The following is a 24,286-nucleotide window of genomic DNA, read 5'->3' as shown; positions in this document are numbered from 1 at the left end:
ACTGGACCGAAGGAGACAATGCGTGGTAGGCAATGTTAAAAGATAAGAAAAACACGATGAAAGTCAACATTTTAATTTTTATATAAATTATGTAAATATTTTCCAGAAGTATCTAAAATATTTCACTGTACAACATACCAAACAGTATCTGAGAAGCTACTTGCAAACTGTAAATAAGGCACAAAGTTTATTTATACTCATAAATTGTTTTACAAATCAATTTACAACACCCCATAAAGTCTGTATTCTGGATTACTCCTTCACATTTTCTGATATTTAAGCAGGACACCGAGAACCATACTTCACACTGTGACCGCTCCTCCCTAAAGCTTTCACAAGACTAAATAAATACTAAAGACTTCGTACTTGAGCCCTGCTTTACTTCAGGATGACTCAAGTCAGCGGCTTGGAAGGAACTCTGAGCAATCAGCAAACGGCTTGCCATGCACCAGAAGTGTGTTAATGCTGTTCAAGTACCAATTTCTGTAGTCCTGAATGACTGAAAACAAGTCTCTCCAGTAACACCTTGACTGACAGGTGTTCTCTAAGTCCCATCACTGTCATAGTCCTCTATTATGATGTCCTCCTCCTCCTCCTCTTCCTCCACGTCCACTCTGGAGGAGAAGGGCTGCGGCTGGCTAGCAGGCAGGTCACTCCCGCTGTTCTGACTCAGGGGGAGAGACCAGGGCTCTGGGTCAGCAGTCTGCGAGGCTTCACCCTGAGTGTCCTGTGCAGGCCGCCCTCCAGTACGGGGGAACTCATCCTCGCTGTCGGGCTCTATGAGCTCTCGCTCGGTCAGGGCTTCCATTTTCAACCTGTGGGATTCACAGGGCAGACGTCAGTAGTTACCAAACAGGAGATTCCTTTCAATTGTAACCTAAGAGGTCTTTCCACTTACACAAAATGCAAGGTGAATGAGAAACTGAATAAACCCTACTGCCTACAAGAGGGTTAATGTCTCCAGTAGAGTTCCTATGCACTAATGTTTATATATACATTAAAAATGAGCAGAAAACAGAAATCTCAGGAAACATGAATAGGACTACATTTTATATTATTTAATTTATAATTTTAAAAATAGAAACTAAAGCTGGGCATGGTGCTCACTCCTTTAATCCGAGAACTCAGGGGAAAAAGGCAGACACTGGATCTCTGAGTTCCAGGACAGCCAAAACCATATAAAGAAACCCTGTTTCAAAAAAAAAAAAAAAAAAACACTAAAACTTCAGTCAGGGATGGTGGTACAGCATGTAATACTAGCACTTGGGAGGCTACGACAAGAGAATGAGAAGTCCTGAGTCGAGCCTCAGCTACATAGTGAGATCCTCCTCACCTCAAGACAACAAAGCTGTAAACCTTCTTTATATACATTTTTATTTCCTATAGTTATCTGCTAGAAATTGGAAAAAGATACTTTATTCACTTTTATGTTTATAGGAAGTCAGATACCGTAGCCATAGTTACAGGCAGTTATAAGCTGCCCAGCGTGGGTGCTGGGAAACAAACTCAGGTCCAGGAGGAACAGTCTGTACTCTCAACTAGGGAACCCTCATCTCTCTAGCCATAGTTCTTTTTTAAAATAATTAATTAATCAGAGTCAGGATCTATCTTCAAAGCTGTGGCTAGCAGAAATCCACCTGCCAACATTTTCTCCGGTCTGGAATTAAACCTGTCTGTCACCAAGCCTCAAGCTGTTCTGTATTTACTGACTGTATGCAAATACATTCAGTGGACATTTCAGAAAGAATTCTTTAGGAATTAAGATGATCAGCTTACCTTCCAAAGTTTTGTTTCAAAGGAAGTCTTCCAATATCTTGGATAAAAGAAATCTGAGCTGAAAAAAAACATTTAAATAAAGTTTTAAACACCATCATTCAAAAATTACTTTTGCCAACTGGTGGCACATGTCTTTAATGCCAGCACTCAGGAGACAGAGACAGGTGGATCTCTGTGAGTTTGAGGCCAGCCTGGTCTACAGAGCTAGATCCAGAACAGTCTGGGCTACACAGAGAAACCTCTTTTGAAAAACCAAAAAAAAAAAAAAAAAAGAAGAAAAGAAAAAAAATTGGTTTAGCTATTCTATAAGGTATACATACACACATAAAAATGTCACATATACCATAAATATATACAGTTTAAATTTGTCAATTAAAAATCATTTTTTGGCCAGATTGTGGTGGTACACGCCTTTAATTTCAGCACTTGGGAGACAGATGCAGACAGATCTCCGTGAGTTCAAGACCAGATCTACAGAGTGAGTTCCAAGACAGCCTGGGTTACACAGTGAAACCCTGTCTTGGATTTAAAAAAAAGAAAAAAACAGTGGATAGTAGCTGAGGAACAACACCTGAAGTTGTCTTCTGACTTCTATGTGCACATGCACACACCGACACATACATAAAAAGTACATATGCGTATAATGATCACACAAGAAAATACATCTAGAAAAATGGTAGGCAATTTCATTATTCAAAGGGGGAGGTATATCTGGAATATATTTCAGTGATACAAATTCATTTAGCTTGCACAAGGAAGGCCCTCAATTTGATTCCAAGTACTTGTAATCAAAGAAAATCAAGTCTGGCCTCCAGTCCTACAAAACAGTAACAATCACAACAGAAATACAGATATGGAAAGGGAAAGGGTTAGAATAAACACTGTCGGGCTAGGTAGAAACTAGATGTTCTATTATGGACTTATGTTATACACACAAATTTGTCTAGCTTTGTTTTATAGACAAAGCTTAGAAATGACACTGGGTTTCCAGAGAGATGGCTCAGCTGTTAAGCATGTTTACAGCAGAGGACCCAAATTGGGTTCCCAACATCAGGCAACTCACAACCACCTGTAGTTCCAACATCCTTTCTGCCCTCTGACTGCATTTGCATCCATGTGCACATACCCACACACAGACACATACACATAATTAAAAAATAGTAATAAAAGGAAATAAAACCACAGCTTAAAGCAGCATCAACTAGACAACTGTGAACAACCTGAGATCAAAATAATGATAGTGACGAGCTGCAACCGAAGATCCCAGAGTCTTTATCAAGAGATACCAAAAATGAAAACCAATGAAAAAGAATCAAAGCTACTCCTCATAGTACAATTCAGACAAAAATCTAGAAGGAATGAAAACCAGATGTCAGTCCTATAGACTAAAGCATCGTGGGGGTGGATTCTACAACTAATAGGTAACAAGTTCTCTATAGGAAAGAAACACGTTACCTTTATTTCGCATTGGAATGGTCAGCAGAGCAAGATACGGCAAGAGCTGAGTCTGAAGACACAAAGCTGGTAGGCAGAAGTCAAAAAAGAGGGCTTTTGCGGCCAGGCAATTTTCTCGATACTGTATGGGAGAAAGACAATGAAAGGAAAATAAAATTTTAAGATGGTTATACGTGTGGCATGGTGATTACTTTAATTCCAGCACCCAAGAGGCAGAGGCATGCAGATTTCTGTGAATTTGAGGCTACCCTCATCTTCATAACAAGTTCCAGGGCAATCAGAGCTACACAGTGAAATCCTGTTTCAAACAAATGCCAATTCTAACTTTATATAAGTTCATTAATACTTTGGGTCTGGTTAATTTGGTGTGTGATATTTTTATTTATTAGAAAGTTTATCGGGGCTGGAGAGATGGCTCAGCGGTTAAGAGCAGTGCCTGTTCTTCCAAAGGTCCTGAGTTCAACTCCCAGCAACCACATGGTCACAACCATCTGTAATGAGGTCTGGTGCCCTCTTCTGGCCTTTAGGCATACACACAGAAAGAATATTGTATACATAATAAATAAATAAATATTAAAAAAAATAAAGTTTAATAAAAAATTTAAAACCAAATCAAGCAAAAGTGGTTATGAATTCATAGATAAAGTTTATTATGCCACAAAGACTAAGTTTATGTACCATAAAGATACTTTTTTTTCCATGCAACCAGGTTGGTCTCCAAATAGGATTCCTCCCTCTGAGTGTATAAACATACTTTAAAGCATTTATCTGAGGCTGGAGAGATAGAAAGGTGTTGCCAAGCCTGAGACCTGAATCCCTTGAATCTCTCAAGCTGTTGTCTTTTGATCTCTATGGTCTTCTCCCCAACACACAGACACACAATTTTAGAAAGTTATGTAAGTAGCAGTTATAATTGTCCTAGCATTACTAACAATATCCCATTGCCCCGCAGCAGCCTCACACATGTGCATTTACCAGGTGTTCTCATGGAAGGCACAGTCCTCGCTCAGTGCCTGTCTGATGGGAACACCAATGATGGTACACCATGGTAAAACCCAGTGAGGTTCTCAGGCTGTGGGACTGTGCATTACTGTAATCACCACAGCCAGTGCAACAAACCGCAAGTTCACCGCTCTTCACTGAAAAAAAAAGTTGGTTTTTTTTTTTTGTTTTTCGAGACAGGGTTTCTCTGTGGTTTTGGAGCCTGTCCTGGCACTAGCTCTTGTAGACCAGGCTGGCCTCGAACTCACAGAGATCCGCCTGCCTCTGCCTCCCAAGTGCTGGGATTAAAGGCGTGCGCCACCACCGCCCGGCTAAAAAAATAGTTTTTGCTTTGTTTATCAAGACAAGGTTTCTTAGTAGCTATGAGGCCTGTCCTGGAACTCATTCTGTAGACCAGGCTGACCTCAAACTCAGAGATCCGCCTGCCTCTGCCTCCCAAGTGCTGGGATTAAAGATGTATGCCACCACTGCCCTGCTCTTTACTGAAATTTGTATCCTAAGGTTTAATTTTGTAGTTTATTCAATTTTAGACTTTTTTTATAAAGATATATTTATTTATTTATTATTATTTATTTACAATCGTCTGTCTGCAGGCCAGAAGAGGGCACCATATCTTATTACAGATAGTTGTGAGCCATCAAGTAGTTTGCACGTGCGCGCGCGCGCACACACGCGCACACACACACACACACACACACACACACACACACACACACACTTTAGGTGTTAAGAAAATAAGCTGGGCAAGGCAGCACAGGATAGAGGGATCAGAAGCTGTTCAGGGACAACCAGTGATACACAAGACTCTTTAAAACCGAACCAAACAAACCAAACTTCCACTTGGAGATACAATGCATACATAATGAAGTTCACAGTATACAGAGTCTCACTATGTAGTTAGCCCAGATGGACTTGAATTCACAATCCTCTCACCTCAGCCAGCAGTGCTGAGATTATAGCTTAAAAATGTACTTTTTTTTTTTTTTACCTTTTTATGTATTAGGAACCACTGAGGTTTATGTAAGGGTCGAAAGCTTGATCCTCCTCCTTGGCAATGAGCGAATCCCCGGGATTTATTGGAATGCATCACACCTCTCGTAGCTACAGATGTACTATATTCCCTGAGTAAAGAGCGTGTCTAGCAGGAGAGACAAGATGTGAAGCAACACATGAAATACTACTGTTGGTAGTACTGACACAGATTAAGACCCCCTATGCTTAGTTGCTTTGCATATGTTTCCCAATATCCTCAAAGCCTTAAAAATATTGCTATAAAATTACTTAAGACAAATTCAACTGAAACAGGGAAACAAATGTACTGAGTAGACTTTGGTGGAATTGGGAAAGGCTTTGGTAGGGTCAGGAGAAACATTTTGGGGGCAACTAGAAAATAATGATAACAGCCAGAGGTGATGGTGCACACCTTTAATCCTAGCATTTGGGAGGCATAGGCAGTCATATCTCTGAGTTCGAGGCCAGCCTGGTCTACAGAGCGAGCTCCAAAACAGCCAGAGCTATACAGAGACACCCTGTTTCGGGGGGGGGGGGGCGGGGGAGAAAATGATAGCATATTACTAAACTATTTTTGTCTTGGGTCTCCTAAGTAAGCCAGGCTAGTCTTAACGTTGATACCTCCTGCCTTACCTTCCTGAGTGGCAGAACTACAAGTGTGTACCATTATGCTCAAGCTAAATTAACAGTAACTAAATTAACAGCAACTTTATTAAGTGTGATGATACTGTGGGTTTAATAAGAACCTACAAAAAAGTGGAAAGAGAGCACCAACTCCACAGAGCTGTCCTCTGATACCCCCACGTTAATGAGAAAGAAATGACAGGTGACTTTCTAGTATGGAGGGTCAATACCGGCCTTTGTGCTCCTAAGCATATGCTTTACCACGGAGGCACACTTCCAGCTGATACACATTTTAGAGTTTTTTTTTTTCTTTTTTATTTGTTGTCTGCGTTTATGCCTGCAGGTCAGAAGAGGGCACCAGACCTCATCACAGATGGTTGTGAGCCATCATGTGGTTGCTGGGAATTGAACTCAGGACCTTTGGAAGAGCAGGCAATGCTCTTAACCACTGAGCCATCTCTCCAGCCCCCACATTTTAGAGTTATTTTAAAAACAAAAATCTGTTTTGTCAGTGACTGACTCCTTAAGGAGGGCACTTGCTGCTCCTCCAGAGGACCTGAGTCTGGCTCCCAGCACCAAGACCCACGCAGTTCAGAGCTGTCTGTAACCCCAGACTCAGAGTGCACATCTATACATAATTAAAAATAAGTCTTTAAAAATGGTCTGAGTATATGTTAACTTTAAAATTAGAAAACAGAGGCTGGAGAGATGGCTCAGTGGTTAAGAGCATGTGTTGTTCTTGTTGAGGACCCAGGTTTGGTTCCTAACACCCACATGGAGGTTCACAACCATCTATTACTCCAGTTCCAGGAGATTCAATGTCTTCTGACCTCCATGGACATCAAGCTCATAGACATAAATAAGTAATATAAATAAAATTAGAAAAGAATATCAGAAAAAATAGTGCTCTATATCATCAGAAAAATCAAATAACCTGAGATTTTTTTTTTTTGGTTTTTCGAGACAGGGTTTCTCTGTAGCTTTGGTGCCCGTCCTGGAACTAGCTCTTGTAGACCAGGCTGGCCTCAAACTCCCAGAGATCCACCTGCCTCTGCCTCCCGAGTGCTGGGATTAAAGGCGTGCGCCAACACTGCCCGGCAATCTGAGATTTTATTATAAACACTGGCTTAAATAATTAGATCTAGCACAGTAGGAGAGTCACAACATATATGAAACAGAAAACTCAACTTTTTCCTGAAGAAATACAAAACTATTTAAGTCAAATGATCTTACATTCCAGTCACCACCGAGGACATCTGCAAAGCTCAGAAACTCACTGGCTCTCACAAGATCATCCACTTCCACGAAGAAATCTATGTAGTTTTGGTGAAGGTATAAATTAAAAAAGTCTCCTGGCATATGTGACATTTCCACTATTTCCTATAAAAAGAGGCATAAATATATAAATTTTGGTGCAAATGCAATGAACAGACGCTTAGGCACATAGATAACACATATTAAGCCAAGTCCCAAGTGTTACAAAAGTCCTTACCTCGGGCTGAACAAGTAAGGTGTCCCGCTCATGCTCTGAGAGGTGGGCAGGCAAGCGGGGTGAGTCTGATTCTGTTAAAGGTGCTCCTGTAAGAAAACCTCTGGGGTTACTAAAGCTAAAGTCATCTTTCCAATCACAGCGCTTTCATGACCTGATTTTCAATACTTTAGGTATATTAATTTCAAAACACTAAGGAAGTTGTTAAAAATTAAAAACCAAAACATCAAAACAAACAAGTTTAACTACCATCACTAACAAGGGCAAAATTCAGAATTGTGATGTTTAAATTATGGATCTTGTTTTTTGTTTTGTTTTGTTTTGTTTTTTCCAGACAGGGTTTTTCTGTGTAGCTCTGGCTGTCCTGGAACTAGCTCTGTAAACCAGGCTGGCCTCGAACTCTGTTCACAGAGATCCACCTGCCTCCACCTCCCAAGTGCTGGGATTAAAGGTATGTCCAGCTGGTATGTTTTCCTGAACTTAAAAACTGACATGTCTCAAAGCACTTCCCATTTCATCTTTCAGCTCTGGGTTGTTTTCTCCCTTTGCCTTCTGTCAGGATGGAAGGCTAAAGTGCTGTATTTGCTGTGTAGGAGAGGCTATTCCACCTTCAGGAAGAGGAAAGCTAGGCCCCAATGCAGAGGTTAGAAGTGAACACTGGGAATGAAGAAATGGTGGAAGAAAGGAACTAGGTGAGAATGGGCACTGAGGCTGGAAGGAAAGGAGGCCAAGAGGCAGATGAGTATTTTCACCAGACTTCCCTTACATGGCATTTCCACTTTGGATCAGTCTCTCCCTGCAGAATCCTATTGGTATTTAGTGTATAGAGAACAGAAGTCTGGGATTTTCCTGAAAGGAGGGAAAGTTTGGGAGGGGAGGGGGAGGAAAGGCTAAATGGAACAAATAAGAAGACAGATGAGAGCAATGGACACCTGCGGTTATGAGGACAGCAAGTTAGTTAAGAGAAGCCAAAGAAACCTGAAGCTTCTTAGCCCCTGGTCAGGACCCAGTATTTGGAGCTGAGTATTACAATTGCTTTGGGCTACCAACTTCTACCACTAAAGGTCTAGAGCACTGGCTCTCAGCCTTCTTAATACTGCAACCCTTCAATACAGTTCCTCATGTTGTGGTGACCCCCAACTATAAAATTATTTCATTGTTACTTCATAACTGTAGTTTTACTAGTTATGAATCATAATGTAAACATCTGTGTTTTGCGATGGTCTTAGGTGACCCTTATGAAAGGGTCTTCTCACAGATTAAGAACTGCTGCTCTAGATGGACTGGCGTCCTCAGGAAACTAGAACTTACAGACATGACTATGACCTATAGTCTTAGAAAATGCTCCATATAGGTGAAAACATTTTAGCACTGGCTCTGCAATATCTGGCAGGGTCCCTAGCTCCTTCCAGTAACAAAACAAAATACAAGGCATTTCAAAACACATAGTATCTTATTTCTGAAGTGAGAGTACTACAAATAATGAAAAAAAATGCAGAAATGTTTCTTACTTTTAGAGTACAGAATTTTCCCCAAAGCTCTGAAGAGAAAGAGAGAAACATCTTTTCCACCAATCGCTTGGATCTCTTGATTTTCCAAAGCACTATTATATTTCTTTCTTTGCTTTGATTTCGATACAGCAGCATCTGATTTCAGTGACGTTCTTTTTTTCTTTGACCATAAACTGTTCTCTCCTAAATAATGCACATCCAAATGACATTTTAAAAAATCAAAATATAAAAACTAAGACTATTTCAGATACCTATACTCAATATTCTAACTAAAACTTTTTCTAATGAGCAGTAATTTAATATGACCTTAGTGAAGAATCCTATTTGTTGTTAACTATTAAAATGGAATAAATGTCATTTAAATTCTTAGGAGCTGGAGACGTTGTTCAGCAGTTAAGAGTACTTGTTGCTCTTCCATAGGATCCAGGTTTGATTTCTGGCACCCACATGGCAGCTCATAACCATCTATAACTCAAGATCCAGGAAATATGATGCCCTCTTTTGGTCTCTATGGGTGCCAAGCACATGTGGTACACAGACATACATGCAGGCAAAACACCCATACGCATAAATTCTTAATTTTTTTTTTCCGAGAGGGTTTCTTATAGATTTAGAGCCTGTCCTGGACCTAACTATGTAGACCAGGCCTTGAACAGAGATCCACTTGCCTCTGCCTCCTTAGTGCTGGGATTAAAGGCGTGCACCACCACCACCTGGTTTAAAAAATAATATTAAAAAATAAAATATCTTATAATCCCAACCCCATAAAAATACTATCTCATGGCATTACAAATTTCCAGAAACTTAATAACACAGTACTATAACCATATCACCTCCTTTTCCACAGTGTTTTATGTAAGGTACTGTTTTTGATGGATGCTACACGGTAGCTAATTTTACCCTCATAGAAATTCTATGGTCGCAGCAGATAGTTATTATAAGTAAAGGGTCAGTGAGGTATGCTAAGTAAGCCTGAGAGCTTCAGTTTGATTCCAGGCACCCACACGGAAGGCGAAATGACCCTTCAAATCATCCACTAATGTCCATTCACACACCATGACATGATGTACCAACATACACACATACACATACCCAAATAAATCTATGTAATAAAAAAATGAATTTTAGCCGGGCGGTGGTGCCACACGCCTTTAATCCCACACTCGGGAGGCAGAGGAAGGCGGATCTCTGTGAGTTCGAGAACAGCCTGGTCTACAAGAGCTAGTTCCAGGACAGGAACCAAAAGCTACAGAGAAACCCTGTCTTGAAAAACCAAAAAAAAAAAAAAGAATTTTAGGGCTGGAGGGGTGGCTCAGAGGTTAAGAGCACTGGCTGCTGTTCCAGGGATCCTGAGTTCAATTCCCAGCAACCACATGGTAGCTCACAACCATCTATAATGAGATCTGGTACCCTCTTCTGGCCTGCAGGCATATAACACTGCATACATAATAAATAAATCTTTTAAAAAAATGAATTTTATAATTGCTCCCATAAATCGTGGTAAACATTTTCCTCTGAGTTCAGAACAGTAATGTGTTAATGACCCAGTATCTCAGACTGTCCCACATTAGATTTCCAACATCTAATTCCTGTACTGAATCTAAGGAATTTATACTCCCACAGGAATAGGCTGCATACAGACTAGTTTTAGGGTACCATTTTTCTATGGTTATTAAGCACACAAACAGAGAACAGTTGTGAATAAGTTGAATAATAACAGTTGCTACAGGGCTGGAGAGATGGCTCAGCGGTTAAGAGCATTGCCTGCTCTTCCAAAGGTCCTGAGTTCAATTCCCAGCAACCACATGATGGCTCACAACCATCTGTAATGAGGTCTGGTGCCCTCTTCTGGCCTACAGGCATACACACAGACAGAATATTGTATTGTATACATAATAAATAAATAAATATTTAAAAAAAAACAAAAAAAAAAAACAGTTGCTACAATTGTGAATAAGGAAACCAGGATTTTAGATGGATTTTGAGAGATCAACAGATAGTTTCTATTTTGAGGTCAATTCTTTAATGCCATGTTAACAGCTTGTTAAATGCTTACGGTAAGTACTATGCAGTCTTTTATAATTACTAGAATAAAAACATAACTCATCATTATTAGTGGAGCTATGCTTTACTATGTCATGTTTATCAATCCTTTTTGTCTAATGGAGGGAATAAAGTTATTAAATACAGAAATTATTATGAAAAAGTTCAAAAGTAAATGTAATGAAGTACAATACTTTAAAACCTATGAATAGGGCTATAGAGATGGCTCAGGGGTTAAGAACACTGGCTGCTCTTCCAGAGGTCATGAGTTCAATTCCCAGCAACTACATGGTAGCTCACAACTATCTGTAATGAGATCTGATGCCCTCTTATGGTGTGCGGGCAGAACACTCTATACATAACAAATCTTTAAAACAAAACAAAAACACAAAAAAAGAAAACCTATGAATCATGTATAGAGGTCCTCATATATATCAAGTACCATGATAATCAAGTATTATTTCATTTAACCTTAACACAACCCCTACGTAAAAAGCAAGAAGATGAAAGCAAAAAAGATGTAATCATTCATACTGCCTAGCCAAGACTTTCCTGAGCCACATTACAAATAATTAAGATGGGCTGGAGAGATGGCTCAGTGGTTAAGAAAACTGCCTGCTCTCCCAGAAGACCCAGCACCCATGTGACAGTCACAACTGTCTGTAAGTCTGATTCCAGGGCATCCGGCAGGCATCCTCACATAGCCAAAACACCACACCAAAAATAAATAAATAAACAAACAAACAAACAAACAAATAAATAAGAAAACTGCGGTACCAAGCCTGTATGTAAATGAATCATGTTTTGTCTTGAAGCAGTTTTTAAACAAATATTTGTGTGTGTGCCTGTGTGTGTGACGAACACATGCACATGCCACAGTAAGCATGCAGGGGGATCTGCACTCCACAGGCCCTAAACTCAAGTGAATATATCCACACAGAGACATAATTAGTAAAAAAAACTATAAATCTAAAAATACCTATGCTGTAGGATTTGCCTAGCTAAGCGTTCCAAAGTGAGAACCAACTTGGAAAGTTGTCCTGGTCTACTGCGCGCACACACACACAAAGAGAGATGCCAGAGATGATTGGCTTCCCAGGATGGACAGCAGAATTCTTTTCTTTTTTGTCACAGGGTCTCTCTACGTAGCCCTGTCTGTCCTGGAACTCATTCTGTAGACCAGGCTGGCCTCAAATTCAGAGATCTGCCTGCCTCTGCCTCCGAGTGCTAGGATTAAAGGTGTGTAACACTGGAAGACCTTGTCAGTAGTCAGTATAATGTAAAATTTAAAAGCTGGCAGGCAACTAAACTACAGATAAGGAGGGACCACTACATGTCTAGTCTGGGCCGAGAATAAAAAGCTCAGTGGAATACCTGCCCACTATAGGGAAGTCCCTGGGACTGATCCCTATGCACTACACAGAGGTTTAATCTGATTTATTTCATTGACTGTTTAAGAGAAAGTAACCTATCATTGTTCTATGAATGTGTCTTCTAGTTAGTTACCCTTCGAAGAAGAAAACTGCAGGCTATTTATTGCACTTCGGATATCACCAGAACACCCTCGACAGAGCAACTCCAGGGACGATTTATCAGGAACAATAACTCTTCCTCCATTCTAAAATGAAGAGATTCAATTTAAACTGTTTTGCCAAAACATAAATACATACATGCAAACTAAAGCCCATTTTGAGAACTTACATACAAATTAGATTTTTTTCAAATTTGAATGTCTAAAAACTTGCACAGCCCAGGTATTAGGTAGAACATGGCTATAGTCCCAGCATGTGGGAACTGAGGCAAAAGAATCCTAAATTCTAACCCATATGGATTACCTAGGGAGATCCTTTCTCTAAAAGCAATGTTGACTATTCATAGTCTATCAGACATCAGATCTTATAAAACTATCATAGAAAAATAGAACTATACTACAATACTTAAATTTACACATTATTCTCTTTATTAACCAAAAGTGTTTCAAAATTATTTTTTTCAAATGTTATTTTATTTTTTACATTTTATGTGAGGTTTTTTTCTGTATGTACGCATGTATTAGGTATGTGCCTAGCATCCTCAGCAGTCAGAAGACCACATCTGCTCCCCAGACTGGAGTGACAAACAGCTGTGAACTTCCATGGAGTTGATGGGAACTGAACCCAGGTCCTCTGAAAAAGCAGCTGGTGCTCTTAAGCATTGAGACATCTTTCCAGCCCTTAGAAATTCTTTATGAAAGTTGTTTGTCTTCCCAAACCAAACTCTGTCACAGAAATTTAGTATCTTTCCATACTTTCTGTGTGCTTGTATCTATAAATATATTCAAGATCTCTAAGTCTAGGCAAACATGCAGAGTTAATGATTTTTATTTTGAGGTTTTTGCTTTGCCTTTTTGAGACAGGGTTTCACTGCCAGTACTGGCTGTCCTGGAATTCACTTTATAGACCAGGCTGGCCTCAAACTCATGAAATCCTCTTGCCTTACTTTCCTAGTGCTGGGATAAAAGGCAATATGTTACTACTGCTTGGCAGAGTTAATATTTTTAATCTAGGCAGACTTATAGTATTTGTTTTCAATAGGTTTAATTTCTTACCTAATACCACTGAGGTGATTTTTAAGTTAGTAGCTTTAAATCTATTTCATTATTAAAATGTTATTTTTTTAAAATATTTATTTATTACGTATACAATATTCTGTCTGTGTGTATGCCTACAGGCCAGAAGAAGGCACCAGATCTCATTACAGATGGTTGTGAGCCACCATGTGGTTGCTGGGAATTGAACTCAGGACCTTTGGAAGAGCAGGCAATGCTCTTAACCTCTGAGCCATCTCTCCAGCCCCTTAAAATGTTATTTATTGAAGGGCTGGTAAGGGTCAGTGGGTAAGGGACTTGCTGCCAAACCTGATGACCTAAATTCCCCCCCCCCCCCCCCCAGAACCCACATGATAGAAGAGTCGACTCCTGCAAGTTGTCCTCTCATCTCCACATGTGCCCTGTGGAACACTTTCCCTCTCCATAAATGAATTCACATGAACACAAAATAAAAGTATAGCAACATTTTAAATAATGTCATTAATACCCTCTGACAAAACAAGTATTTTCCCCAATAAGGAACAATTATATTGATGTCATGGTCCTGTATACAACTTTTGGCATTCTGGGGATTGAAACCAGAGCCTTTCACAAGCTAGGCAAAGACTATATATACCATGAAGCTAGTCTCCAACTGTTACCAACTTTTCACATGCATACACACAGAAAGAAACAGAGAATGCTAAGACATGTATTTCTATAGCAGTAGTGTCCTCCATCTAAGCTGTGTTTTCCATAGCTACAATATAAATTTTAAGTTAGACTTACCTTACTAGCTTCTATAGTCATGATTCTATTAAGAAATTTCATCATAATTGTTGGTGCCACTGGGTTGAAACTGTAAAATGAAAAAATATGGTGCTTAAATTATTAATTTAAAAATAGTTTAGCTAGGCGGTGGTGGCGCACACCTTTAATCCCAGCACTCGGGAGGCAGAGGCAGGCAGATCTCTGTGAGTTTGAGACCAGCCTGGTCTACAGAGCTAGTTCCAGGACAGGCTCCAAAGCCACAGAGAAACCCTGTCTCAAAAAACAAAACAAAAAAAAAAATTAAAAATAGTTTAAACTGGGCAATGGTGGCACACGTCTTTAATCCCAGCATTCAGGAGGCAGAGGCAGGTGGATCTCTGAGTTCTGGGACAGCCTGGTCTACAGAGTGAGTTCCAAGACAGTCATGACTACATAGGGAAACCCTGTCTCGAAAAAACAAGACAAAAACAAAACAAAGCATAAGAACAATTTCTTACCTAATGTTTGAAATAGAACACTCCTCTTGAATCTTTTTGGGAAAGAGTAACCGCTGATTGTTATCTCCACTGACGCTGTCAGAGATTATGAATACAAGAGGACACCGGCCAATCTGCACATATTTCCTAAAATAACAAGATGATGCTGAAATTCAAGCAATTTAGCTGTTCATGCCAGACAAACGTTCTACCACTGAATTACAACCCCACCTCTAATATGGAGCTTGAAACACTGGTTTCCAATGACACTGACCTTAGAATTTCATGTAAAGCATGAGAATCCCGATAAAACTGGTTAGGTAAATCCTGTTGAACATAAGGGACAAGTATTAGCTCAGTGATATTCCATTGCATATTTATTTTTAAACTTTTATTTGTCAAGAAAAAACATTACTTATCCAAAGTATTTTGATCACAGTTTTCAGAGAAATTAAAGGGCATTTATTGTCACCGAGGAAATTAACTTTCCATAGATTTCCTCTGCTTTTCTATACTGATGGCATTGCAGTTGAAAGCTATGCTATCATACAGCTCCTCTACTGTAACCTACACTATTTATTCTGTTGATGAGTACTGAAACAACCTTCAGGCCTCTGCTATCACAAAACTGCTACTAATGTATCTCACAACTGTCTACACAAGAGTTCCAGCAGCACTGTAAAAGCTGTCCTTACTTCAACCAGAATTATCTTCTTATCAGTTGTCAGATCATCTCCGAGCATCTGCAGTTTGCTGTACTTGGTGGCTCTCAACAGAAAGTCACTGAAGACTGCTGTCTGAGATTGGTATGGAACTATGTAGACTTTTGAATCTGAAAAGAAATACATTTATTATTTTATTTTCAAATTACATACATTAATATTATACAAATATTGTACACATAAAATTCATTTAAATGATACAACTTACAGTACTGAAGACTATCTTTCAATTATTTGAAATGGTTTAAATTTAAATTTAAAATAAGATATCATTTCAAAAGACTAGTATGATGGCCAAGAATAGTTTTTCTTTTCTTTTCTTTTTTTTCTTTTTCGAGACAGGGTTTCTCTGTGGTTTTGGAGCCTGTCCTTGAACTAGCTCTTGTAGACCAGGCTGGTCTCCCAAGTGCCGGGATTAAAGGCGTGCGCCACCACCGCCTGGCAAGAATAATTTTTCTATTCCAATGAAAGTATCACAAAGTTAACTGACTTAAAAAACAGCAGTTGGGCTAGAAAGATGGCTCAGCAGTTAAAAGAGCAGCCAGTGCTCTTACAGCTGAGCCATCTCTCCAGCCCAAGAAAACATCTCTCTCACCCCTCCCAAGACTCAAGAACCATCATGGAAGAGGGAAGGAAGGAAAGGAGTTGTAATGCTATCTTGAGATCATGATATCACTACTGTATCTTTTGTTTTGTTTTGTTTTAAGAGAGAGGGTCTCTCGACATACACAGCCCTGGCTGTCCTGGAATTCACTATGTAGATGAATTGGTCTTGAACTCAAAGAGATAAGTCTGCTTCTACCTCCCAATTGCTGGGATTAAAGGTATGTGCAGCTGGGCGGTGATAGTGCACACCTTTAATCCCAGCACTTGGGAGGCAGAGGCAGGTGGATCTTTGTGAGTTCGAGGCCAGCCTGGTCTACAAGAGCTAGTTCCAGGACAGGACAGACACCAAAGCTACAGAGAAACCATCTTAAAATACAGAAAGAAAGAAAGAAAGAAAGAAAGAAAGAAAGAAAGAAAGAAAGAAAGAAAGAAAGAAGTGCCACCACTGCCCAGCAATTTTTTTTTTTTAAGGGGAGTGCTTTAGTTTAGAGACAGGGTCTCACTGTGCAGCCCTAGATGGCCAGAACTAGGCTGGTCTGGAACTCACAGAGATCTGTCTCCTAAGTGCTGAGATGTAAGCTATTTTATTGAGAGGCAAGTTCCTTTATCATGTTCTAAGACTTGATTGACACTGAAACAGAAGACCTTACAGTGTGGAACTCCATAAATAATGAAAATCTGAGATCCTATTAATCTAGTGTGGTGCCACATGCCTATAATCCTAGCGTGTGGAAGCGGAAGTAGGAGGATCACAAGTTAGGGCAAACCAAGGTACATGAAACACTGTCTCAAACAGCATAAACTGAGCAGACTCAGAACCTACAGCGGAAGGAGAGAACTGACTCCCCAAAGGAGAGATTGACTTCTGCGTGAAAGCCACGGCATGGACACGTTTGCGCATGCACACATGTACATACACAAACATACAGTCAATAAATAAATGCAAAAAAATGAAAAACAAACAAAAAGCCCCACAAAAATCAGCTTGTTATCTTAAAAGAGTTTAAATTTAATCTTCTAAGAACCCCGCTCTACTCTATCGGCGCCTTTCTCAGTTTCTCCTCAAACTGATGAGCATGGGAGAAACATGCGCTCTTACTACTTGACCTGGAAGTTTCATTAAGTAAAGCTTTCTTTGTAACTCCAGCACCTTTGCAGCAAAACTTACCTAAATTAAGTAACTCCTTGTAATCATCTTTTTGGAAGTCTGGTAAAACGGGATTAACCCATTCTTGTACTTGGACCCCATGCTCCTTTGATAGTATTTTTAGAGTAGTTGTCTTCCCACATCCTGGAGGACCTGTTATTAATAAAATAGACCCACCCTAAAACCAAATACAAACACGAATTAAAACCACAATGACTAGAATGCGACACAATTTAAAAAATTTTTCTTAGTAGTTATTATTCCTACAAAGGTCTATTAAATACGTAATATAAACACATTTTAAAGCTAAATTACAGATGAAATGAAACAATTATTTTCTTCTGAAAATTCCTCAAGTCCTATATTGTATATTTTCAAAAACAACTTAGTAACTAAATTAAAACAATTAAATTTTTGCTACAAAGGACACAGGATTCTTAAGAGGTTATTTGAATTCATAAAATTCAATTGCAGGGGCTGGAGAGTGTTCAATCAGAAAAATGGTTGCTACACAGCATGAGGAGCTGAGTTAGACCCCTGGCACCTACAGGCTGGGGCTGAGTGTGAAGCTCACTAGAACACCTATTTAGTCTGTACAACACCCTGGTTTAATTCCCCTCCTCATTCATAAATCTAAAACACAAGTAGAATGAAATGACAGTCTGACAAAAAGCTTACAGCAATTCTGACTAGAGGCTTATAGAAATCTACTCTTGTATTTTATTATTATTACTATTACTTTTACTATTGGATATGCAATGTTGTGCATGCATGCCTGCAGGCCAGAAGAGGGCACCATATCTCATTATAGATGGCTGTGAGTCACCATATAGTTGCTGGGAATTGAACTCTGGAAGTGCTCTTCATGCTCTTAAATGCTGAGCCATCTCTCCAGGCCCCTACTCCTGTATTTCAACAGGACAATAGTTTGATATTTTCTAACTTAAAAACTTTACAAAGCACAACCACCGTGAGTACTGAGAAGAGATTACACTTTTTTCTTCCTCTTTTTTAAATTTTGGTTTTGGAGACAGGGCTTCTCTGTGTAACAGCCCTGGCTGCTCTATAACTTGCTTTATAGACCAGACTGGCCACAAACTCACAGAGCTCCACCTGCCTCTGCCTCCTAAGTGCTGGGACTAAAGGCATGTGCCACTACTGCCTGGCTCCTATTACAAACAGATCAATTAAAATAAGAAGGTAGCTCATGTGTAGGAGATACGTGTGTTTTTTTCATGAAATATAGTCGGTGCCTAGATTCTAAAATACTAAGTAGAGCCACATTCTAAAATTCTGTTCCCAGTAAGAGAGTTAGAGGGTAGGTTCTCAGCAGAATCTCAAGTCAGAACAGCAACTACTCCATCAATTAGTGGTACACAGCTTTAACATGTTTGCTTTGGAGGGGGTTGGGGGGGTTGAGACAGGGTCTCACTATGTAGTACTGGCTGGCCTCAAACTCAGAAAGGTCTGGAATTAAAGACCTGTGCCATCATGCCTTGTTGCTTTACCATATTTTGAATGAAAGATACCATGAAAAACTAAAATGTAGCCAGATGGTGATGGCACCCACCTTTAATTCCGGCACTCATGAGGCAGAGGAAGGATCTCTGAGTTTGAGGCCAGCCTTCTCTACAGAATGAGTTCCAGGACAGCTAAGGCTACACAGAAAAACCTTGTCTCAAGCCCCCCCCCCATAATAATAATAATATTCGTAATAATAAGTAATTTGGAAATGCTTACAACAATACTTTCTCTCCAAAATTATTTTATTTCTACGTATATGTGTTTACGTGTCACATGTATGTGTGCCCACAAAGGCCAGAAGAGGGCACTGGATCCCCTGGGACTGGAGTTACAGGCAGTTTGTGAACCGTTTGATTTGATTGCTGGGAACCAAACCTGGGTCCTCTGAAAGAAACCCTGTCTCGAAAAATCCAAAAAAAAAAAAAAAGAAGAAGCTGAAGAGCCAATAGCTAGGAGGCAGAAGATACGCAGGACTTAAGGCAGAGAGAAGAACTTAGGGGACACTAGGCACATGGGAGATGCAGAGGGAGTCAGCCATACAAAATGGAAGAGAAGTAAAGAGCCACATTGCAAAACCCGTTAATAGAAACGGGTTAATTTAAGATATAAGAGCTAGTGGAACAAGCCTAAACAAAGGTCAAGCTTTCATGATTAATAATAAGTCTCCATGTCATTATTTGGGGGCTGGCAGTTCAAAGGAAGTCTGACAAAAAAGCCCCACTCCTATAATAACAAAGGTCTGAGGATGTAGCTCTGTGGTAGAGTACCTGTCTGGCTGATTAAGACCATGATTGACTCTGCCATGGCAAAGAAGAAAGCAGACCCATCCGCTTCCTGATACATCATAAATACAAAACATACATGAATTTTTAAAAAGCAGAATATGGTATATATAATAAATTAGGATAAAAGTCTAAAGTGATGCCCAGAGCACTCAAAGTAATAACACAAAATGTTAAAGTGAGGTATTATATACTATCTCAAAGTCTGCCTGAAATGTCAGGGTTCTCTGTTGGGGTTTTTGTTGTTGTTGCTTTCTTGAGACAGGGTTTCTCTGTGCAGCCCTGGCTGTCCTGGAACCCACAGATCCTACTGCCTCTGCCTCCAGAGTGCTGGGATGAAAGGCATGCACCCCACGGCTCTGTCTGTTGTTTCACTACTTAGTACTACTTAGTACTTGCAGTGGAGGACAGCCTGACCTTGAACTCAAGATATTCTCCTGAGTCTGACTGATTTCTGGGATTAAAGGTGTGTACTAACAAACTTGGCTGAAATATGAGCTCAAACTTTCAGAAGACAAAGAGGAAGAGAAAATAGTGTACCTTTTATGGAAGGGCTAAGAATAATTGTGGAATAAGGAAGCGAAACAAAACATCCGGTTAATATTATTGAGGACTAAACAGGTTTAGTTATAGTTAGTTTTTTTTAAAAAACCATTACTATGTAAATTGCCTGCTGGCTTTACTATGAAATAATGAGATGTGCTAAAAACACAATCACCTCAACAGACTAGACTCACTATATGAATTCAGGTTGTCTAAGTTGTCTAAGGACCTTCACCCACTGAACCATCTCCCGGCCCCTCGAGGAGGCTTTCAGAGGTTGGAAATAACAAATCAGGAAGCTTCTGTTGAAGGTTAATATGAAGACATATAAACAAAGTGATCATAAAAAATTAGCTTCTTGTCAGGCATGGCGGCTCATGTTTATAACCCCAGAACTTGGATAAACTCAAGGTTGTACAATCAGTTCCAGAGAAGCCTGAGCTACATAGTGAGCACATCTGTAACCCCAGCATTCCAGGGACAGAGGTAGGCAGACTTCCGTTAATTTGAGGCCAACCTGGCCAGCCATGACTATATAGTGAGACAATTTCTCAATAAAGAGGAAGAAAAACAGATTAACATCTTGTTAAGTGAGAAAACACATGATGCTAAATATTTTAAATGCATTTCTTACTTAATTACCTGTTTTGGCTTCATTTTTAAGACTTCAGCTTTTAACCAGGCTTCAACCTCTTCAATTTTCTTTTTATGCACAGCAAGTTCATGCTAAGATAAAAATTTGAGGTTAAAAATGTTTTAAAACATTTTAAGCCTACCAGCACCTTTTAATATGAACATTTTAGTGAACAAAAAGTGCAAAACAGGAGCTGAAGAGATAGCTCATCAATTAGAAGCACTGGTTGCTCCTCTAGAGGACATGGTTGATTCCCAGAAATTACATGGTGAGTCACAGCCATCTTTAACTCCAGTTCCAGGGGATCCAATACTCTCCATCTCTATAGGCACCAGGCACACAAGTGGTGCTAATACATTCATGGAGGCAAAACACTCACACATAAAATAAAAAATGAATTCATTAAACAGTAATTGAAAAACAGTAAGGTGCTATTATAAAATAAGGTCTCTTGATTATACTTAAATTTTTATATATTCTTTACATTTATTTGTTTTGGGGAGGTTGCCAACAGCTTGCAGGAGTCTGTCCACTCCTTCCAGCCTGTGCGTGCCTGTACCCTTCTCAGCCTTATCAGATCATTCTTTTCTATTACTCATTTTATATGTATGGTGTTTTGCCCACTTGTGTATATCAATGCACTATGTCTGGTATCCTCAGAGGGCATCAAATCCCCTAGAACTGAAGTTACAGATAGTTGTGGATACCTGGAATGAAATCTGGGTCCTCTGGAAGAGCAGTCAGTGTTATAATCTGCTGAGCCATCGCTCCAGACCCTCAATTTTTATGTTTTTATGGAAAAACCTTATCCTCATGCTGATACGCTGTATGGCAATTTTTTGTACATCTGTTATCATGGAACTTTTTAAAAATCCAGCATTATATTCTTGGGGGGGTAGGGTACATTTGTAAATTCTAGTCTGGGTCAAAGACAGGGAAAAGATGGGATAACTACAGAACAACTTGGTCATATCATAGGCTTTTAACATACATACACATACATGTGTGTGTTTCTTCTACTTCATTTTACTAATTTCTTTTTTCTTTTTTGTGACTGGGTCCCTCTTTATATCCCTGGTTTTCCTAGAATTTGCTGGCATTGAATTCACTAGGTCTGCTAGCCTCCTGGGTGTGTGAGGCACAATAGCAAGCTAAAAAGATTCTTATGAATAAAACATCTGAAAACATCTTTGTTATCCATATTCATCCATCTTAAAATGACATAGGCATGTTTGTATGATATCCAATGCATACCTGAGTTTCCGGTTTATATTTATCCACCCACGGCTCAACATCAGACAGATACTCTTTTGAAGTTTCTACACCATAGGTCTGCTCTAAAGAAAACAGCTTTCCTCTTTTCCTATTTGGCAATCTGTTACTGTCTAATGTGGAGGGCGATTTTTTCCTTCTGTGACTTGAATTATTCAAACCTAAAGACGAGGCAGTGATAGTAGTGATGGCAGTAGTCGCTGAAAAACCATCAAATGATGGGTCTACCCAGTCTGTGACCTGCAAACAAACAAAACTAAAATTACTGCAAGTTTTATACCTATTCCCTATATAACTGAGTTACTTTAGAAATATGACTATAACCCTCAAAAGTCCTACAAATTATATATCTACTATAAGTATTTTTTGAAACAGCGTCATGCACAGGCTGACCCAGAACATACTATGTAGCCAAGAAAAGCCTTGAATCAGAGCTGCTCCTGTCTCAGCCTCCCAAGTACACTCAGTACTTCCTCAACTTTTCCTTTTCTCTCTCTCTGTCTTTTTTTTTTTTTTTTTTTTTGAGACAGGGTTTCTCTGTGTAGTCCTGGCAATCCTGACTCCGTCTTTTGACCAGGCTGGACTCAAACTCACAGAGATCAGCCTGCCTCTGCCTCCTGAGTGCTGGGGAGAAACGAGAACCTGTATTAAGTGCCAGATTAGTCTTCAGACTTTATAAAGATAGGAAATTCTAATGCTCTAATGCTGTGCCTGGTACTTACAGCTGTAATGGAGCAGTCTACACTTTAGTAAAACAGGCTTTCTAGGGAAGGTGCTATCTTAATCTCAGAAACTTTAGGAAAGACCAGCAAATTCCATACATTCCAGTCCATGTTTTCTGGTCTACAGAAACTGCTAACTTCTCCCTGTTTCCTTCCACTACTTCCTTTTCTTTAATAACTTAGGTAAAAGCCAAGCGGTGGTGACACAGGACTTTAATCCCAGTACTTTGGAGGCAGAGGCAGGTGGATCTCTTTGAGTTTGAAGCTAGCCCAGTCTACAGAGAAGGTTTCAGGAGAGCCAGGGTTGTAACATAAACCTTGTCAAAGAAAAAAATACTGAATTGAGCAATTTCAACCTAAAATAACAGCACTAAAAGTGTTTTCCAGATAATGAAATTTTCTTAAATGTCTGGGTGTGGTAGCACAAGCTTCTCAGCCTTGCAGTGAAGAGACATGAGCAAGAGGATGGTCGCAAGTTTGGGATAGCCTGCTCTACTCTATAATAAATCTAGAAAAAAAATCTCATTTTCGCCTGGCTTTGAAATGTCCTGCCTGACGAATGAGGGAAGATCAGATTCAAGGATACTCTGCTTGGGTCAGGGCGTTGTTCAGCAGTAGAATGCTTGCCCACATCACTAGGCCCTGGCTCCAGCCTTGACCCCTACGTTGGAGACTGATACCAACAGTGGAGGGGACTTAATTACAGTTGGGAACTCTTCGTTAAGATAATGCTCCTCTCAGAGATAGAGCCCAAAACTAGAGGTGGAAATAAGGCTTGTGGGAGGAAATGTGGGCTGATAACTACTTTATCAATCCCAATTACACTTCACTCTTAGGTCAAAAGGTTAGGAATATTATCAGCAGTAGAAAAAGAAAGTTGTGGAGAAAAAAAACATGGTCATAACCAGTTGATTCATTTTTTTTCTGTACTAAAACACTGGCAATGTTACTATAAATGTTTTCATTTTTCTGTATTTAAAAGTGCATGAAAACAGTTCTATGCTAAACTTATTGACAAAAATATTGATTTGCATATTATTTATACTTTTTGTCATTTCTTCTTTCTACCATGAAAAAAGAAAAACAACAAAGCGACATAATTTACTTGAAATTAAAAAAAAAGCTGGAGCCACCTGTAGGGAAGTGGTTCCCAGTTCCCTTGCAGATGATAACATCTGGACACCCCTTGCACCTAAATTCCTATCTTGCTGAAAAACGACACACTGAACTTCGTGACTTCTAAGAAGTAGAGTCCATGGCTAAGCTAACAAATTACCACACACATACTGTCTCTTCTATTCAAGAGTGCTCACTCTGTGTTACTGGGACTACAAATGCTTTCTCAAAGCTGGGCAGTGGCTCTAGCCTTTAATCCCAGCAACTCGGGAGACAGAGGCAGCCTGATCTATAGAGTAAGTTCCAAGACAGCCAGGTCTACATAGAGAAATTGTTTTGAAAGATTTATTTTTTTTTGAAAGATTTAAAATTTTTTTTTCCAGAATTAAGGTTCTGGTTGTTTTGCAGCTTATTACCAGACTTTAGGTGGCTAATCTCAACAGACATTGGACCATCACTACTCTGCTAGGATTAAGTCACTGAGAACAAACAAC

General features: G+C 39.6%; 1 protein-coding gene across 6 annotated transcripts in view; it reads right to left on the bottom strand.

The window, feature by feature from the left end:
* Positions 1-57: 57 nt before the first annotated feature.
* The window catches only part of Rad17 (RAD17 checkpoint clamp loader component), a 25,885-nt gene continuing 1,656 nt past the window's right edge, over positions 58-24,286 (bottom strand). For all 6 annotated transcript variants that reach the window (XM_075976191.1, XM_075976188.1, XM_075976189.1 and 3 more), the window contains exons 3-17: positions 21,937-22,194; positions 20,691-20,774; positions 17,221-17,377; positions 15,420-15,556; positions 14,999-15,051; positions 14,746-14,871; positions 14,267-14,336; positions 12,418-12,529; positions 8,869-9,051; positions 7,361-7,446; positions 7,102-7,248; positions 5,222-5,371; positions 3,232-3,352; positions 1,777-1,834; positions 58-815 (exon numbers count right to left, since the gene is read on the bottom strand). In XM_075976191.1, coding sequence (XP_075832306.1) covers positions 545-815; positions 1,777-1,834; positions 3,232-3,352; positions 5,222-5,371; positions 7,102-7,248; positions 7,361-7,446; positions 8,869-9,051; positions 12,418-12,529; positions 14,267-14,336; positions 14,746-14,871; positions 14,999-15,051; positions 15,420-15,556; positions 17,221-17,377; positions 20,691-20,774; positions 21,937-22,194 — 2,013 coding nt within the window. In that variant the 3' untranslated portion in view covers positions 58-544. The remainder of the gene's footprint in view (positions 816-1,776; positions 1,835-3,231; positions 3,353-5,221; positions 5,372-7,101; positions 7,249-7,360; positions 7,447-8,868; positions 9,052-12,417; positions 12,530-14,266; positions 14,337-14,745; positions 14,872-14,998; positions 15,052-15,419; positions 15,557-17,220; positions 17,378-20,690; positions 20,775-21,936; positions 22,195-24,286) is intronic.

The sequence above is a fragment of the Microtus pennsylvanicus genome, chromosome 6, assembly GCF_037038515.1.
Source record: "Microtus pennsylvanicus isolate mMicPen1 chromosome 6, mMicPen1.hap1, whole genome shotgun sequence".
NCBI classification, from domain to species: domain Eukaryota; kingdom Metazoa; phylum Chordata; class Mammalia; order Rodentia; family Cricetidae; genus Microtus; species Microtus pennsylvanicus.
Note: the sequence above shows the minus strand (reverse complement) of the source record. Positions and strands in the feature narration are given on the sequence as shown.